Here is an 18,755-nt window from a genome sequence, read left to right on the forward strand (position 1 = left end):
TCCACTAGCTCTGAGCTGGTACGTCTGGGAAGGGCTCCAGCTTCTGCTGTACCTGCCACAGCTGGTGGTTGACTGAGAAGCTACAAAATGCTTCTATTTTCATGTAAACAGGTTATTTTCATTTTTAAATTATTTGCTGGCAGCAACCACTACAGTTTAACAACAACAACAACCACCTAACTGCACATTACATTTTCACATGGCCCCTTTAGAACAGATACTTCAACCCTTAAAATAAGCAAGCAATTTAAACATTATAAATGTTTTCTTGCTGGAAATAATATCGTTACAGAATTTGTGTAAAAGAGTACCATATTCTGTACCATTAGCTAATTAAAAGCTGCAGGCAAAACAGCAGAGGCTGAACAATTCTGCTCCAATAACTGGAATGATTTGGGTTAGAGACCTTTAAGATCATCTAGTTCTACAGTGCTGTCATGGGCAGGGACACTTTCTGCTAGATCAGGTTGCTCAGAGCCCCATCCAACCCAGCCTGGAATCTTTCCAGGAATGGGGCACCTACCACCTCTCTGGGCAACCAGTGCCAGTGTTTCACCACCCTCACTGTAAAAAAATCTCTTCTTTGCATCTGGTCTAAATCCCTCTTCTTTCAGTTTAAAGCCATCACCCCCTCTCCTGATGCAACAGGCCCTGCTTTTAAAGCCAGTCCCCATCTTTCTTATAGGCCCTCTTTAAGTATTGCACAGCTGCAATGATGTCTCCCAGCAGCTTTCACTTCTCCAGGCTGAACACCACCAACTCAGCCTGCTCTCCTGGCAGAGGTGTTCCAGCCCTCTGATCATCTTTGTGTCCCTCCTCTGGACCTGCTCCAACAGGTCCTTGTCTTTCCTGTGCTGAGGACTCCAGAGCTGGACACAGTACTCCAGGTGAGTTCTCACAAGAGCAGAGCAGAGGGGCAGAATCACCTCCCTTGACCTGCTGGCCACACTCCACATCCAACTTAATGAGACTGCAGATGAAACAAGCTTTGGCCGAGGAAGACTGTTTTGCTTTTAAAAAAAAAAGCAGTTACTCCTTTCTTTTGTTACCTGAAATAGCTCAGCATCTCTCAAACTATTGATCAGCTCCCTTCCTCCTCCCTGCTCTACTTCTAGAAACAGCTTATGGCCTTTCATGAATATCACGTATAAATCTACAAGTCTACCTCTAACCTTGGTCTCAGTTTGATGCTCAATTATATTTTACATCCAGACACTCCTCATAAGATTTTGCTTATTCACCCAATGTGCTGCCCCACTGCAAGCTACAGACCAGTATGTGCCTAAGAGAGGGCTCTGGGGACCAGCAGTATGTATGCAGTTAGAGGGAAGAACTCCTCCAGCGAGCATAGGTAATAGAGCATTCAGAAAGGCCTGTGTGTCTATGCAGACATCTGGGGCAGAACAAGGATGGCAAGGTGGTCGCTCCAGAGAGCAGCCAGAGCTTCTGACTCTCCCATCAACAGCTGCTGCAGTAAGGAGGCAGGTGGGACTCCGCTGGAGGGAGCAGTTTTGGGCTTCAGACACCTGGGGAAAAAAATCACAGGGAAGAGGGGGTTGCAAAGGGAAAGGCTCTCCATCGGAGTCAGTACTTGAGGAGAGCCTTTCACCCTGTCCCTCAGGATGTGGAGAGGATTGCTCACGGTTCCACCATGCTCCCACCCAGGTTTAGCTGGCATGTGGATGAGGCAGCACTGCGTACAACAACAGAGCATCATTTCTGTCCTGCCAAATCAATGGACTACTGTTGAAAAGGGGAGATTGCACAGAGCAAAGAAACAACCTACCTGTGCTCACCAAACCATGGCCCTGCTACCAACACCATCTAACTGCTCAACATACAACGGGCTTCAGGTACCTAAAGTTAGTTTCACTGGCTAGACACACAGCCAGATTGTTCCTTCAATTCCACAGACACAGACCATGTGTCTATAAGCACAAATACATAAAAAATTAAGTTACGCAGCTAAGCAAGCAGGCCTGTCCCTTCTGTGTTATCAAAAGACGAGCTTCTTGTCAGAAGCCAGGTATAAATACAATAGCCAGCTTTTACTTTCACGATTAACACTGGGCCACATTCTTCCCGCTGCACAGAATCTTATCACATATTACTTGCATTTCAGAAAATACAAAACATCATAAAAAAGAATTCAGATTACATTACTCAGGTTGTTTGAAATTTTAATTGAGATCAATGTCTGTTTTGCAACAGTTTCTCAAAGGCTACAATGAAACACAAGAATAATTTTGAACGAGACTAAGTAAAAGCACAAATCCCAGGAAATAATTCTGCATTTGGAGAAGACTGAATAGAAAAGCCTGATTTTAACAAAGTTCTACATGATAACCAAGAGCATTAGGGACAGTCCTTACAAAAATTCCTCCCTTCAGTTAAGGCTTTGAAAGGAAAGTTTTTCATAAGTGTGGAGCACCTCTAATCTCAAGGCAATAATTGAGAATTAGAAGTTCTTAGTATCCTTGAACATAAAGCTAGGCAATTATTTCCTAAACAAATCTAACTTTATAGTGAAGCGCTATTAATCTTATTAGTAACAAGATTGATTCTTACCACTGGGAGCTGGCACTGCAGTTGCCAGTCATTCAGTTGTTCCTCATTTACTGGGTAAAACGAATGATGCAACATTTCATAGTTGATATTGTTTTATTATCTAATACAGATTAAATTATTTACACCCCTACTTTTCAATCCACAGTTTAGCACTCCTACGGCTTTTACTTTTATGTTTAGCACATCTTTGTGTCAAGCAGCAGAATTTCGTTTCAAAAAAATCAGGAACCCTATACCATATGGACAAGTCTCCTCTATATTTAAACACACTAGTTTTGAAAAATGACAATTTATAAAAAAGTCTGCTGGTAGATTTTTTCCAGCTCATATTTACCCAAGAGCTTTTCTTATTTTAAAGTGTCCCTTTTCAAGTGTCCTGCTGCCTCCACATGAAATCTGTTTTTCCTCCCTAAGGCCCCCACCTCTAAACCTAATGCAAAAAAAAAAAAAAAAAGAAAAAGAAAAGAAAATCAGTAGCTGACAATTTTAAGCAAAAATGTAAAGCATTATAACATTACCTACATTGCCTTTTACTGAACTATGTTCTTGAACACTCTGGGAACTTTGTGGAAATGTAACCAGTCAGTGTGGAAAAGGCACAGGATTTTTTTTTTTTTTTTTGCTCAGAGACCTCTGGCAACAACATTTTTTCCCCAGCCTGAAAGTTAGGGACCACTCTTAGGATACAGCAAACAGTCTGATCTGAAAATTCACAGGTACCCAATTGCCACTTACAATAGAACTCACCAGATTTTACTCATTCTTCTGCCACAGACACCCTGTGAACCTATAACAAGAGTTTGGTTCTATTGCAAGAGGAAAAGAGGTGAGGTTATTCTTACATATACCTAGGGATCATTAAAATCCTCACAAAGCTGTCCACATCTTGGTAATTTCTGTTCCATGGTATTACATGAATAGGAAAAGGATTTTTCACATATGACAGAAGTTTAGTTGAACATGAAGAAAGCTAATTTTGGTCCACTTGTCCAGCTTCCTAAGGACAGCATACTGGAAAGGTGACCACTGACAGTTCAAAAACCAATGTAAAAGTTAACAAAAATAATTTGGTATTTCATTTCTAAACCTGCATGGTATGATTATTTGTCCTAGTCCTCCATCTTTTCATTCTGTGTGTCCACTGATTGTTGAGTTTTTAATTCTTCAGCTTCTTCATGATCTTCCTTATCTGCTTGATTAGGTTCCTTTCCTTCTGCTTCTCCTTGATCAACACTTTGATACTCCACTTGTTCAAGATCTGTTCCATCTATAAGTTCTGCCTGTACTTCTTCCATCTGTATTTGATTTACATGCTCAACATGTAACTGCTCCACATGAACTTCAGGACCTTGTTCAGTCTGAATGTGTTCCACTTCCAGGTAGCTGATTTGCACCTGTTCTTGAAGTTCATCTATCTGTGTGCCTTTCACTTGATTGTCCTGTATGAGATCCTGGTGCATCTGTTCCACAGTTACCTGTGCAGGATCCACTTGTACCTGAATTACTGGTAGGACATGGACTTGCTCCACTTGTTCTATTATAGTCATTGATGTTACTGGTTCAGCTTCCACTGCTTCCACTGGAAGAACCTCTTCTGTTATTAATCGTTCTGTAATATTGTGCATTTCTTTGAGATGCCTTCTCAGCTCACTGCCTTGCATAAACCACAAATCACACAAGGTACAGTGGTTGGGTTTGTCACCGGTGTGTATCACCAAATGATCTTTGAATTGATCCCAGCTGTTAAACACGCTGTTACAAACCTGAAGCAAAAGATACAGTATGTTAAACAGTGCCAACAGAAATACAACAGAAGCGTAGTGCCTATTTCAGATCACAGCTTCACATGGTGTAGCTTCTTGCTACTTGGATTAAAAAACCCATATACCTTAGAGGTAAAAACTGAGCAGTTCGGTTCAGGTGAGGTGAAGACCTGGTACTTATTTCTTTCTTGTTAAGAAACTACTTTGAGCTCTGCATTCACCGGATACCTACAAAATTTATGAGTCAGTACATCATTTGCTAGTTTTCTTATTTTAACCTTAAGTGAAATTCATATACAGCATCATGCCTAGATAAATGTCTGGTGCTAGAGTTTTGGGTGGAAAGCTATTTATGTAATGATACTATACGATGAAAGGGCAACATAAACTGTCCTTTTACTGAAGTTCTAGATGCAGTACTATTAGCCAGCTTTTCCTTATCAGCTTTCATTTGTTCAGGGCATCATGAGTTTAACTGTTAACTGAACTCTCCCATTTTGCCATTTCAAAAAAAAACAACACTGGAGTGATTTCAGCAGATAAAACTCTCTTAAAACTTCATCCTTTTAATCCTCTTCCAGTTAGAAGTACTGCCTCAACTGCAGACACACTACTTTCACAAGGCACAGGAGCACAATTCCTTCCCTTCAGCTAGCACTGAAGTAAGTAGCCTGAAAACAACACACAGAGACTGCTGAAATTAATGAGATGCCAGAGTAGAGGGTGGTAGAGTCAGGCTTTGAGTAAAGAAACAAACTCAGGAGTCTTTGTCCTTGCAAGTGTTCTTGGCTGCAGAAAGCAGCCAAGAATACGCTTTTCAGCTCTCCTTCACTGCTGGCAAATACTTTTGAAACAGAATGTTCCATCTCCTCATAATTTTCACCAACAGTAAAGAAGGATGATGGAGCATCTGCCAGGGATTAACTTCAGAACAGGTCCGTGTAGTAAAGCTAAACATCTGCATTTTGCTTTTGAAAGCCTGCTAAAAGTGGTTTGTGATGATAGCGCCATGGGTTTTTTCCACGCCCCCCAGGCTCATGCTTTAGAAAGAAGTTGCCCATACTCTTTTTAAAATACTAACCTTATACATAAGCACTCAAAATTAGTCATACAGAATGGTAATGACTATTGGTAATGCTCAAGCAGATAAATACTGTTCTTGCCACATGGAGCCTAATTAAGTACTCAAAGCATATACTTAAGAGCACCAAAAGTACTTGCCAAGGAAGCACAGTTTTTTCTCCTCTTTGTTCAGTGAGGCAAGATTTGTTTATTGAACACTATGCAGATCTAGTTCTAAAGAGAGAAAAATTCAAGAGAAGTTTATCTGAGAACCACTGTAGTTTCCACAGGCTGAAGGCACACCAATTCACATTCACATCTGTGAGAGGATATGGTGTCAATTCAGAAAGAGAAAGCTATGACAGAAAGCGATTGTCACAAGAGAAGCGTCACAAAGACGAAACAGTATGTTCATGGAGCTGTTAGGTACAACTTTGTGTTGTCCAGTAATTCTCACATGCGGAACAACTTATCTTGAAGACAAAGGTATGCTTCCAAGAATTAACTTGAGATTGGTGTAACAGCTACAAATGATGAAGTTATTTGGTTAACAACAGAAAATTAATTAATCTCTTGCAGCATTCAATGCATTCTGTGAATAAGATCACTCTCTCTTTTAGAACAAATAAAACCAATATCCAGCAGTTTTCTTCAGTACACAACCCAATTTAATCTCAAATCACAGCCATTATGTGAGCTGAATAAGGTGAGAGCCTTCAGGGAGAGAGAGGGAGGGAAGAAGAGAGAAAAATATTTGTGTTCTCATTGGAGATTGTCAGAGCAGTGAGGCAGAACAATGGCAAATGAAAATGCTACAACCACCCTCAGCTCTTGCATTTTCTACCTTTTCAGAATCAGCTTTTAAAAGCTAAGTAAGACTTATCTGAACAGTTTTTCAAATGTCAGTTACTTACACTGACCAAGTACCCCAGCTGTCCATCTACTACATTTGTAATAGCTTAACACACATTACAGATTGTCATCGTAAGCTGGAATGACTTTCAAGACAAAGTCAACATATTGGATATCAAACAAAAGAATAATAAAACAGGAAATAAAAGAGTACTTTGTATTTTGAACTTTAGTGAAGCATGCTCACAAGCGGGAATGGCCTAGATCAGTGCATCAAGAACCTTGAAAAGGAAGCATAAAGGTAAGTAGCATGCAGATGAACACCTACCTAACTGTAAGAACCTCTCTAATTATACGTATTATGAGGCTCCTATGAGTAACTCCATATTTTAAGTTGAACTACTTAGATATAAGAATTTAACTGCATGTGGTGGTTGAACGCAATCCTGCTATTTATCTCATTAAAAATAGCTCTGGAGACTTAAGCCCACTCTTGTTGCTTTTCCTGCTCAGTACTACCACATTTCCTCAGCACAGGAATGAGGTATCCAGCCTTGGACTCTGCTGCATCTGTTACCCACCTGACATTCGTACAGCTTCTTTCTTCCCTTTTTAGCTCCAGCTCCAGATTGACAGGCTGTCAGGTGACATTTGAGCGTACTGTTCCTAGCAAAACGTTCATGGCAGTTTGGACATTCAAACGGTTTTTCACCTGTTAAGGCAGAAAGAGGGATTTGTAAGTGTATAAAATGAGCCAGTTTTCTGTCAACTCTCTTCTTCCCCTCTCCTGCCTTTCTGCAGGTTGATAAATACACTGATAAAGACAAGGCCAACTGGATTATTCTATAGAAGAGAGAGACGTTCCATGTAAACTCCATTTATGTGAATAAATGAGCAAAAACCTAAATGAAGTCAAAACTCTCATTAAAAAAACTGAAGTAACAATTACCAGTTCTTTTTAAAGTATATTGAAGTTTTTATGGAAATTAGATTACTATTCTGGCAAAATATCTTAAAGAAATCGCAGCTATTTCTCTCTTTTCATCTGATATTATTTACAATTAAAGAATCAATATTAGTAAATACACAAAGTGATACATTAAAGCAGGAAGTATTTAAATAACAAAGTTTTATTTTCACTAATAGTACCAGCTTATGCTTGAGAACTGAAACTGAGCTCCAGAAAAAGAAGTTGGCACAGAGAGACCACAAAATAACAATGCATCAGTATTAAAACAAATGAACAAGCAACACCCCCTCCAGCAAAAAATACAGTGAAAAGAAAGCATAGAGGGACATAAATGGGCACAAGCAAGACAAAAATTTATTTCAGTTTGGCCACCTAATTTCAAATCTGGTACTGAAGCCAGCCGAGGACAATAGCAGACGAGGCTCAAAACAGGTTGTTTTCTCTTTTTCATCCAAAGTAGTAAAATGTTATTAGTGTCATCAAGTAGTAACAAAGAACAACTGGTGTCTGTGTGCTAATTCCATCATGCACAAACACAAGGAAATTCAAAGAAATTAAAGTATAAAAAATTAGGAACACTGTGTTTCTTCTGAAAGTCTAATAATTAATCTGTGGAGGTACTGACACCAACATCACTGCTGCAACAAACAGCTTAATGAGCTCCAAAAGAGGCTGATTCATTGCAGTGAGAAACATAAGAATCTATTCTAGCTAGTTTAAAAGCCTGCATTTTCAGTTATTGACTACTGAGACGGAAAATCAACAAACCTTTATTTTCATAAATAAAGATACTCAGAAGTTCCTCATCAGCTTTTCAGAAGAAATCCAAGAGTAGCCTGTGATTCTCACTTATATGCCTGAAGGCTACAGAAAAATGTTAAATGGAAGGAACATTCCCCTTAGTGGTTACAAAATGTGATGTTTCTGGAGACTGCTGTACAGGTAATGCAGAGAATGCTGAACTGCCATCGGTTTTGCCGGTCAAAAAATCATGGATTTTTCCCAAGCAACTGATGGACATTGCAGAGCAAAGCTCACACCTCAGACCTTCCTCCGCTCTGTGATCTAGTCATTTAAATAATTACCTGGAGCAAGGCAGCAGTCAGGGACAGATTTATTCTATTCTTAATCAATTCTTCAGTAACTTCCAACAAATTCTGCCAAAAGTTTCTGAAAGCGACAATTCGAAGATAATGGTGGCAATAAAAAAATCCAACAAACTTCTCTTCCCACACCTCTCGAGTGTGTGGACCTCATGGCAGAAAGTGGGGGAGCAAAGTCCCTCCCACTGTAAGAGAAGAGCAGGTTTGAGATACCCTGAGGAACCTGAACGTACCTAAGTCTGTGAAACCTGTTATATGCAGCCCAGAGTCCTGAGGGCACTGGCTGATGGAGTTGACCAGGTACTCTCCATGATATCTGAAAAGTCCTGGCAGTCAGGTGAAGTCCCTTGTGACTGGAAAAAGGGAAACACTGTACCCATTTTTAGAAAAGATAGAACGGACCACCCTGGGAACTACCGACCTGTCAGCCTTCCCTCTGTGCCTGGGAAGATCGTGGAACAGATCCTCCTGGAAGCTCTGGTAAGGCTGATGGAGAACAGGGAGGTGACAGGAGACAGGCAGTGTGACTTCACCAAGAGCAAGTTCTGCCTGACCAACCTAGTGGACTTCTGTGATGTAATGACTGTATCAGTGGACAAGGGAAGAGCTATGGACATCCATCTATCTGGATTTCTGTAAAGCCTTTGACACATTCCCTCACACAACAGCCTTCTCTCTAAATTGGAGAGATGTGGATTTGATGGGTGGACTGTTCTGCAGATAACAAATTGGCTGGATGGTCACATCCAGAGGGTAGTGGTCAATGGCTTGATGTTCAGGTGAAGACTGCGGACAAGTGGTGTCCCTCGGGGTCCATACAGCACCATCTAATATCTTCATCAATGACATACGGTGGGATCAAGTGCACACTCAGCAAGTTTGCAGGGGACATCAAGCTGAGTAGTGCAGTTGACACGCCTGAGGGACAGTGATGCCATCCAGAGGAATCCCATCAAGCTGGAGAAGTTGCTCCATGTGACCTCATGAGGTTCAACAAGGCAAGGTTCTGCACCTAGGCTGGGGCAATTCCCAGTATCAATACAGGCCAGTGGATGCAGGATTGAGAGCAGCTCTGTGGAGAAGGACTGGAGCATAGAGGTGGATGAGACGACAATGACTCTCAGCCCAGAAAGCCAACCATATGCCCGCTGCATCAAAAGCAGCATGGCCAGCAGATGGAGGGAGGCGATTCTGCACCTGTACTCTGTTCTGGTGAGACCACACCTGCAGTGCTGTGTCCATCCACAACACAAGGGCCTCTTGGAGAGGGTCCAGAGCAGGGCCTCAGAAATGATCAGAGGGATGGAGCACCTCTGCTATGAGGACAGGCTGAGAGAGTTGGCATTGTTCAGCCTGGAGAAGAGAAGGCTCCAGGGAGACCTACTGCAGCCTTCCAGTACTTAAAGGGGGCCTATGAAAGAGATGGGGTCAGTCCTTTTAGCAGGGCCTGTTGTGACAGGACAAGGGGCAATGGTTTTAAACTGAAAGAGGAGAGATTCAGGCTGGATAGAAGGAAGAAATTTTTCACAATGAGGGTGCTGAAACACTGGCACAGGTTGCACCAGAGAGAGGTGGTAGAAGCCCCATCCCTGGAAACATTCCAGGTTGGGTTGGGTAAGGCTCTGAGCAACCTGACCTAGTTGAAGATGTCTGTGCTCTCTGCAGGGGGATTGGACTAGGTGATCTTTGAAGGTCTTCCAATACAAACCATTCTATGATTCTATGAATATTCAAAGGCCAAAGGACATTGTGTGACTTCTTGCACAGTGCAAAACAATGCTGTGACCTGGGCTACACCAGTCACAGCAGTGATGGAAAACAGAGAGCGTGCCAGCTGTCTTCTGCTCTCTTCTCTGAGAAACACGCTGGCGAACTGAGGGCTAAACTCCTTTAATGAAGGAGTCACAATTTTCTTCTCCTTTCCTGTATGTCATCCAACTATGAGTTTAATCTCATCTATGTGAGATTTTATGAAGAGGGAGGTTTTTGGCCTGAGCTAATGATTATATTTTTCCTCTTTATAAGAAGATATTTCACTTTCACTAGATCAGACCAAACTCCCTCCCTTTTTGTAAGTTCTGGACATGACTTCTTTGTTAATACTTTGAGTTACATGACATGCAAGACATTTTTAAGTATTTTTTCCAGAGCCTTAGACGCTGCTTAAGACACTGTATGCTCTTTCTTCCACTGAGACAAAGATAACACCCAATGGTAATGTCAAATTCCCACAACAATAACAATTGCTGACATTGATAAGGTGTCTGTTTCTGCCCCAGTTGCTATCTTTGTTATTTCTGGTGTTGTGATTAAGGAACAATAGAATAAAATATTTTGTAAGCAATTTTCTCCCAGGCTTCTTAATTTCTTTTTAGCTATATAGTGCTATATAGAATTCAGAACCTAAAGTCTTTGGTTGAATGGGAGTTTTTCCACTAACCTTAGGAGACCACAGTTAAATGGTAGTACCTGTTCTGATTTTAATCCTAAGGCTTTTGAAATGCTAAACTGGAAGTAATTAGATTCCATGTATTATATATATAGAGAGAGAGATACAAGTAAAAAGTACTCTGTACCTCCTGCGATATGCTAAATTGCTTCGTCCCCATAAATCCTTTGTTGCGAAAAGGCAACCAACATACTGTGGTACTCGGGTGACTCTGTTAATGTTTCAGTTTTTTCTGAAAGATTCTAGTTAAGTACCATGTATTTTTATTTCTCATAATGGAGAAACACTTCCTGCGTCATCAGGGACAAGGATTTGCCAAAGATTGTTTATAAACGGAATTTTTAAGGGGCTATTGGGAATAGACTGGACACAGTGTCACATATCAATACTCAGCAGTCCCATACACAGTGAAACTTGAATTAAAAGACTTCAACAACAATAAGAAGCTGTGAAAGAAACAGGACTACGACTCTCCATTAAATTTTTACTGATGACTCGTGACTGACATATTAAACAAAAACATCTGGAAGATCAGGACCACATTTATATTCAGTTATGTGTATAATGTTCAGTTAGGAGATTTTTCAATGAGATAAAGAAGTAGCATCTTAACTTCCCATATTATAAAAACAGAAAGAAGGAGCACTAGTAATTTTGTACTCAAAAGATGCTATCCAGATTTCAAAGAGACAGATTTCACAGTAAAAAAAGTCACTAGAAATGTTTTGCTGTGTTAATTAACAAAGAAAAATTAAGTCACAGATGAGATGTCAAAAGCAAGGGTGAAACTTTGCAAACAAGATGATTCACAGAGAATTTTCAGGGGATGTTTTATGCCTAATGAATTAATAGGCATGTGCTCAGAAGCTCTGTTAGATAAAGAAACACTCTGAACTCTGTTCCACTAAGAAGGTCACAGTTCAGATCGTATTTCAACAGAAACATTTATTTTCACAATTCTACTAGTAAAAGTAGCTCCTCAGTTTGGTACTTCTGAAGAAGGAAACATGCCTTAAGATATGATTTTGAAATATATCTGTAAGATTTAAGAGTTAAAGCTTCATCAGTACTTTCTGGTTTTAGGTGCCTATTTTTAATCACCTCAATCTCTCATAAGTTTACATCAATGGGAAACAAAATAAATGAACAAACAAAAAGACAAACCAGCATTTTAGTTGTAACTAAAAGCCAAGTCTTTATAGCACTCAGGACTTGAATTCTCTTCAGCATATTCTCCGTTTCCTCCAAACATGCAAAAACCTAAACGACAGAGCCAAGACCCCTAGGACAGGACTATAGCAGTACTCTTACCTGTATGCTTCCGAAGATGCTCTTTAAAGTGTCCAAAGTGGTCAAACTGCTTATCACAGTACTGGCATATATGTATTTTTTTGCCAGGTCTTTGCTTCTTGCTAGCACCACCTTCATCAAGATGGTAACAGGTGAGGTGCTGTTTCAAAGCACTTTCTCGCAGGTACCTTTTATTGCATATGTCACACTTGTAACTCTCAGTAGAGTGTGTTTTCATGTGTTCCTTAAAATGGTAAAACAATTTAAACGAACGGTTACATTTCTCACAGTGGAATAAATTGTTCATGTGTGACAGCTGAAGTTCCACAATTTCAATACCTTCTACCTGTTTGCTCGAGGGATCAGTTGCACTATCACCTTCTTCCTGGATCTGGCATTTTCTCTCTCCCTGACGATACTTGCTGGTGATATCTGCCAAAAGAGCTAAAGCAGATTCATCTGATGTACCCGTTGTCTGTATGTATTTTATGGATTGCTCTGCAGAAGCTACTTCTTCAAGTGTTTCGATACTGTCATCTTCCACTTCAATCGTCCCTTCAGCAAACTCAACCTCAATTTCAACAGGCTGTGATTCTGCAGATGGCAGTGTTTCTGTGATAACATTAGAAGTTTCAGCTATCTTCCTCTTTTTGGGTTTATTTTTACCTTGTGCTTGATCTGATTCTAAGGGTGATGAATTTTCTTTGTTCCTGTAAAACATTTGCATTAACATGGTTAAGATCCATAAACACTGACTTAACAATCCCTGCCTAATACTGAGCTTCTGCATCAAACACTATCTGTTTCTCAAACAAGCTGAACGATGGACAACATAATCTCTGTGCATGTCAGAAGCTAATTTGTCCTTAATCTACGCTCCTTAGAGCTGTAAAATACCTTATATCAAAGGCTGCAGAGCCTTTGACATAAGGCTACTAAAGTGTTTCAAATAGCTCTGCTTCAATGATATAAAACAACTATTTTCTTGATAGGCCAATTAATGTAATGACATAGGTTTATCTAAGAAACCTGTGAAATTCTGTACTTGGAAAGGAAACTTCCCTGAAGGAAGGAGTGCTTTGGCCTGCCTACTCAGAAATAAAGTTGAGTCCTTCCTACATGATTCACCTCTTAAGCTGTGGAGTGTGTGCAATCGCCTGCAGTGCTTACAGCTTTTTAGAAAACACACATTGATTACTGTAATACCATGTACATCAAGAAAGTACACAGCTAACAGCTGAGGTGTAAGAGCAACTGGGAAGCAGAAAGAGTATGCTAGTTTAATTTTCTGGGCTTAAACACAATCCCCAGCTCTGTTCCTGTTCTCCCTGCATCATACATGCACAACACCTTCCTTGAAGGTGTCAGGGGTAGCATGCTGTCTCAGACACAGACAGAGCCGAATGGGTCAATGCTTTCAAGCCACACCCTTGGGGACATAAACACCACCACTTACGTGCTGGAGGTTTTACTGCTTATTATCCGTTTTGAAAATGAGTGGCTATACTACCCTCAAATCAGACTGACAGGAGTAAGCTGTGCTTTCACCTTCCTCTGCAGCCCAGCGAATCATTTCACATAATCTACTCCCTATCACTTCCATGTTTTCTATTAATAGGAGAGATAAGGCTTCACCCGGTACCTGTAAGTTGTATGTCAGACTTGTGGCTAATGATCTAATGCAGGACAAAGCTTATTAAATTGCACCTTACTCTGTTCAGACACAGAAATACAGAGCAGCTAAACTTACAGTTCCTGGTACCAGATAAAAGGTGCCACAACAACATTTGTTTGAGTATTGAGCCCATATAAGACTGATTGTAACAGTTATATTCATTCAAGAAGCCTGAGAGGTTCATTTTGCAGCAAGAAGTTAAGACTACTGCTTATTCCCTCAGAAACAGCAGAAGGCTGCATGAAATCAAAACACTAGCACGAGCTTGTAAATGTGGTCTACTTACCTGAGGCACACTGTCACTGTACATCCAGCTGTCAATCAGACAGCACAGAGACCTGTTATTAGTTACCATGAAGTCACAGCCCTACAATATCTGCAACATTTATCAGCCATGTCACTTGTCATCAAGTTCCAGCCCAAAGAATGTGGTGTTCATTTTTAGCCTGCATAATTCTGACGCATATCTTATAGCGGAAGACTATTACATGGTTCCACAGAAATTTAGGAGGTTCCAGGATGAGGAAGAGTACGGCAAAATACTGGAAGCTAGCTCTTGTAACTCTCTACATTTCAGAATGGGAAAGAAAAAGAGGCTTATATGCTTACCTGATTTCAAGTGCTTTGATTGCTTCTAACATCTGTAGATACTCAGCTGCTTTCCAAACATCATTTGCTTCTTCCTCACCTTGGACCATTAGTTTTGCTGTATAGGTGAACTCAATTAGGTGACGAAATGCCATGTTACTTACACCTGTACACAGGCAAGAAAAACAGCAGTTCCTGTTAGCAATTCCTGAGCCTCATCTGTCTGATGTATTTTGCACATTTGCCTGCTCGCTTTGCTCACAGTACTGTAGCTGCCAGTTTCATAAAGACAACACAAAAATACAATCTCTCTCTTGTGACCTCTGGGCAGCAAGTTATCGGAGGTTGAAATACTCCTCCAGGAATTTGCTCCTTGCCTCCCAGGGCTGTATTGCACCTGCAGTCTACCCTGCTTTTGCTTCCAAGTCAAGGCATCTGCCATTAGCCATCGCTGGCAGCCTTCTTCCTCTGACCAGAATGGCTACTGTCAGGGAAAGGATGCTATGTCACACTGGTATGCCTAAAAACACAGAGGGTCTGCCCAACCTCCATTAGCCATGTATTGGGATGGGGGGCGAAAGGACAAAAAAAAAGGAAAAATACCACAGAACCTCACGCCTGCAAAAGGTTTAATTCAAGGCTGCTCTCTTTAATTTTTCTTCAGAGGAAGATTTTTTCCAGTGGTAGTAGCTGCCTCAGAACAACTCAAGAGCTGAGAAAAAGTTAACTGATAAGATCAAGTATGTATGTAAGTGCATACCAAGGACACTACATTAATTTCCAGCTTGGGCTGGAGGTTTTCATTGCGCAGATCAGATTACCTTCAATCTCCACCAAGGGCTCCTGAGTGAAATCTTGGAAGAACTTGTAGAAGAACTGGCTACAGGCTGCAAGAACTGCCTTATGAGCTTTGAAGTGGTGACCTACAAAGAGAGACAAAAATTTTGATTCAGGCTAACACCTTCCTCACTCAGTATAGAATAAGTGCAGATGCAGGAAAGAGACCACCCAGCAGCATATAGCCACTTAGCACGTCTCCTTGTAACACAGTATCCTACCGCAGCTAGAATGTCCCTTCTCACAGAGACCTTTGCTGACATCACTGACCCTGTGGAAGCTCTGCAACTCAATCAGCTGGAGGACTCACTCACACCAGTGTTTTTCTTTTTGGGTATTTAAGTTAAGGGAAATTCCTATACCAACTTTTTCCTGTATGTCTTGGTCTCAGCTCTCAGGTTTAATCCAGGTTCTGCTTGTATTTTGTTGCTCTTACAGACTTTATCCCATCTGCTAGCATAGACACAGCTGCAGAACAGAAGCAGTTCTGCTCTATTCTTCCTGTTTTCCAGACTCTGTAATCCCCATCACTGCTGCCTTCTTCCTGGCACAGGCATGAACATTCATAAGGCTCCACAGGACAGAGATAAGAGAAGCAACATGGATTAGAACTACACAGCTACTCTCAAAACCAGCTTTGAGATCAACTCATGAACTGGTAATACCAGCGCAGGAACAAACAATCAGGACGAGTTTTGTGCAAATGCTGTCAGCTGAACTACAGTAATTCATGAAGAGTAATTTTTTCTTCATTCGTTTACTTTGTTCTAATTCAGGCGCTGTAGGACCCTTTTCCTTCAAGTGAGTTCTTGCTCTCCTTTCAAAGATCAGGTGTGCTCCTTCAGCAGTCTGTCCTAGTGGATACGGCCTATCTTCCTTCAAGTCCTCATCTGTTCTAAGATATATCTGTGATAACCTTAGGTGATGTATCAGACACCACCTTTCCTAAGGAAATAATAAGCACTTATATCTCCGCCAGCTTTTTAAACTGATACTCATGTCCAAAAAGTGAGGGCTTCTACACTAGTTTAGCTGTATAATAAAACAGTAGGCAGATACCAGAGAAGCAATAAGTAAATCTTATTTCAAGGCTGGGGAGGGATAGGTTTGGGGGTTCTTTTGGTTATTAAACACAATATTTGTACAAGTTCTCTGCATGCACACAGTCAGCTCAAGTTAGAGAAAAATATTTTAACAATGTTTTGTAGATCCTTAGACAACATATTAAATAGAGCACGGCAGTTTCAAAGTGGACAACAAGGACAAACCAAAACAGTGGGCTTCTGTTTGAAAATATTTAGCTCCTAGTTTGAAAAAGCAGACACAAAAGTATTAATCACTGTTGGCAACTCTGTTCACCCCATGATTTTAAATTAAACTCTGCAAGCAACCTACACGTGGGTATAGAACTGAGAATTTGTTAGCAGCTGACCTATGAAAAACCCAACAGCTCCCCAACACAGCTTTCAGAATTCCCTGTACAGCAAGTGGTTCTCAGCCCTGTACGTACCATCAACGATCAGAGTGATATCTGTAAACTGGTCCTGCTCACGTTGCTCATTCAGTCTGTCCAAAATAACTTTATAGTGCTCAGGGAATTCCTGGATACATTCCATCGTTTCTTCAGCTTCCATGGCAAAAGGACTAGTCTGCAAAAGACGCGGAATGAGAGTAAGAACACTGCACCACCCAGTAAATACCATGCACAGCCAGGTTAGTATTCAAACATGAACTAACCAGCACGTTTCAGGGACTACAACATCAACAGAAACACTAATCTGTCCTGGTAATAGGTTTACCTGATTTTAGCTGACAGGTGGGAAATGGTAGGGTTAGTGATGTGGAATATTGCCTTTTTGATATGCAAGAAAAAACAGTCAAAATTGGTTAGTGTATTTATTCCACAGATTCAGCAGGGACCTACCTGCCTCAGTGCAGATACAGAGTACACAGCAAACAGCTCCTGCAGAGATGTAACATCTCCACAGCTAACTAATTCAACACCACCACAGCAGCATAATGTCAGAATACTTATACAGTTACTTCTGGCAGTTCCACCAATCCACTGGGTAGAAAAACAGTTCTTAAAATTTTCATATTTAAGTCACGTTTTGCATGAAGTGAACACAAGAGGTTTACTTTCATCCAAATAAGAATGTATCAAAGCAGTGCTTTTTAGCCTCTGAGTATGTAGAAGCTGCCAGGGTTTTAATGTGCTGTCACACCCAAGAGCAAAGAGTGTCTTAATTCACCCAGCCTACTAAAATTCTCCCCCTGCAAGGTGACATAGTCTTTGTCCGCCCGTTGAAAGACACATACACTTGTAATCTGACGGCCTTTCCTCCCTTACTCATACAGTAAACACAGCTGGTGGTAGGAGTTGCAAAGGTCCTTGAGCCGGAAGACTTCAGCAGAACTCTGCGCCTGTGGGTGAGACGCAGATGATAGTCTGCTGCTTATGCAAAGAACCCCGGGAGAGGGTCCAGGCGCTCCAGTGAAAGCATGTCACCAATTAACTCCAGGGCAAATGACTTGGAATTTGTGCAGCAGCACTCATCTCCAACTCCCACACTGACAGGGCTCACACCGAGTGTGCCACAGAAAAGGTGAAGACATTTCCAAGTCATTTTAGCACAGAAACTTTGTTTATTTTCACAATCTTAACTGGCTTTGAAGAACACGTGGTTTCTGACAAGGCCTGAACGAGTTTTAAAGGAATCTGAGAGACACCCTTCAATATACTGTTATTGAAGGGGCTAAGTTAGGAGAGTAGTTAGCATCAAACCAAACCCTGAACACAGACATGGAAGCTTCTGGTGTGGCAAAGCAGCAGTTTTCTTCTGAGTGCCAGAAGAAGCTGTAGAGCAGGTGCTCCCTGACTTCTGGCGCAGATTTGTTTTGTGTGTCTGCAATTGGCACTGGGAAGTCCTGAGCGCAGAACTGTTCCTTACATGTACTAGCCACATCTCAGCAGATGCCACCGCATCTGCAACTGCCCTGTGAGCTGTGTAAATCCTGCCTCACTTAAAACAAGCAGCTATATGGGTATGTGGGGTTCTACGGAAGGACAGATGAGAATTACCTGCTTATGATAAAAGCAATATTACTTTCTTATGAATCACAAATCAAGTAAAGGGAATTGTGGAATTCCTGAAATTTTTTTTTGCATCTTTTTCTCATCAGATTAACTGGCCCATGGAGAAGCCATTTTGACAACAGCATGAGAAAGAGCAAAAGCAACTGCTCATGGAAGTCTAACGCCACCTGCTATCACTGCTTTGCCAAGTAGATGCCAAAATATCTATCAGGGTCTTAACGGGGACAGCGGAGACCAGCCTGCAAAGAGAAGGTGGAAGGCAAGGAGGAAGAGAACGGACGCTGCTATTGCATTCACTTCAACTCCATAACAATGGGTCTAAGAGAGATGACCAGCAGCTCCCGCCTTTCTTGTGACATCTGGTATTCCACACAGAGTCTCACGTGGGCAGCTGTCAGCTGTTTTCCTCACTGCTCAATCTTCTTGCCCATTTTTGATACATTATGAGAATAGATGACTTGCAATTAAAAGCATAATTCCTTAAAAGTTAAACAAAATTTT

General features: G+C 41.1%; 1 protein-coding gene across 2 annotated transcripts; it reads right to left on the bottom strand.

The window, feature by feature from the left end:
- Nucleotides 1-3,677: 3,677 nt before the first annotated feature.
- On the bottom strand, nucleotides 3,678-16,791 carry ZNF131 (zinc finger protein 131). Of its 2 annotated transcripts, XM_010143338.1 has the most exons (7): nucleotides 16,668-16,791; nucleotides 15,142-15,243; nucleotides 14,342-14,486; nucleotides 12,404-12,767; nucleotides 12,079-12,301; nucleotides 6,827-6,957; nucleotides 3,678-4,331 (listed from the first exon to the last, which is right to left on the bottom strand). In XM_010143338.1, the coding sequence occupies exons 1-7, from the start codon at nucleotides 16,789-16,791 to the stop codon at nucleotides 3,678-3,680; spliced, it is 1,743 nt and encodes a 580-aa protein (XP_010141640.1). The 2 variants fall into 2 exon arrangements, with proteins under 2 accessions (XP_010141640.1, XP_010141639.1); XM_010143337.1 differs by having other exon boundaries at nucleotides 12,079-12,767.
- Nucleotides 16,792-18,755: the final 1,964 nt, after the last annotated feature.

Source organism: Buceros rhinoceros, unplaced genomic scaffold (assembly GCF_000710305.1).
Source record: "Buceros rhinoceros silvestris isolate BGI_N320 unplaced genomic scaffold, ASM71030v1 scaffold20239, whole genome shotgun sequence".
NCBI classification, from domain to species: Eukaryota; Metazoa; Chordata; class Aves; order Bucerotiformes; family Bucerotidae; genus Buceros; species Buceros rhinoceros.

Excerpts from the sequence above, each read along its gene's own strand:
- ZNF131 (XM_010143337.1), bottom strand. The coding sequence starts at position 16,791 with ATGGAAGCTGAAGAAACGATGGAATGTATCCAGGAATTCCCTGAGCAC. Across the intron at positions 15,244-16,667 it reads TATCACTCTGATCGTTGATG|GTCACCACTTCAAAGCTCAT; the intron begins GTACGTACAGGG and ends CTCTCTTTGTAG. Across the intron at positions 4,332-6,826 it reads AGAAGCTGTACGAATGTCAG|GTTTGTAACAGCGTGTTTAA; the intron begins GTGGGTAACAGA and ends CTTTTGCTTCAG.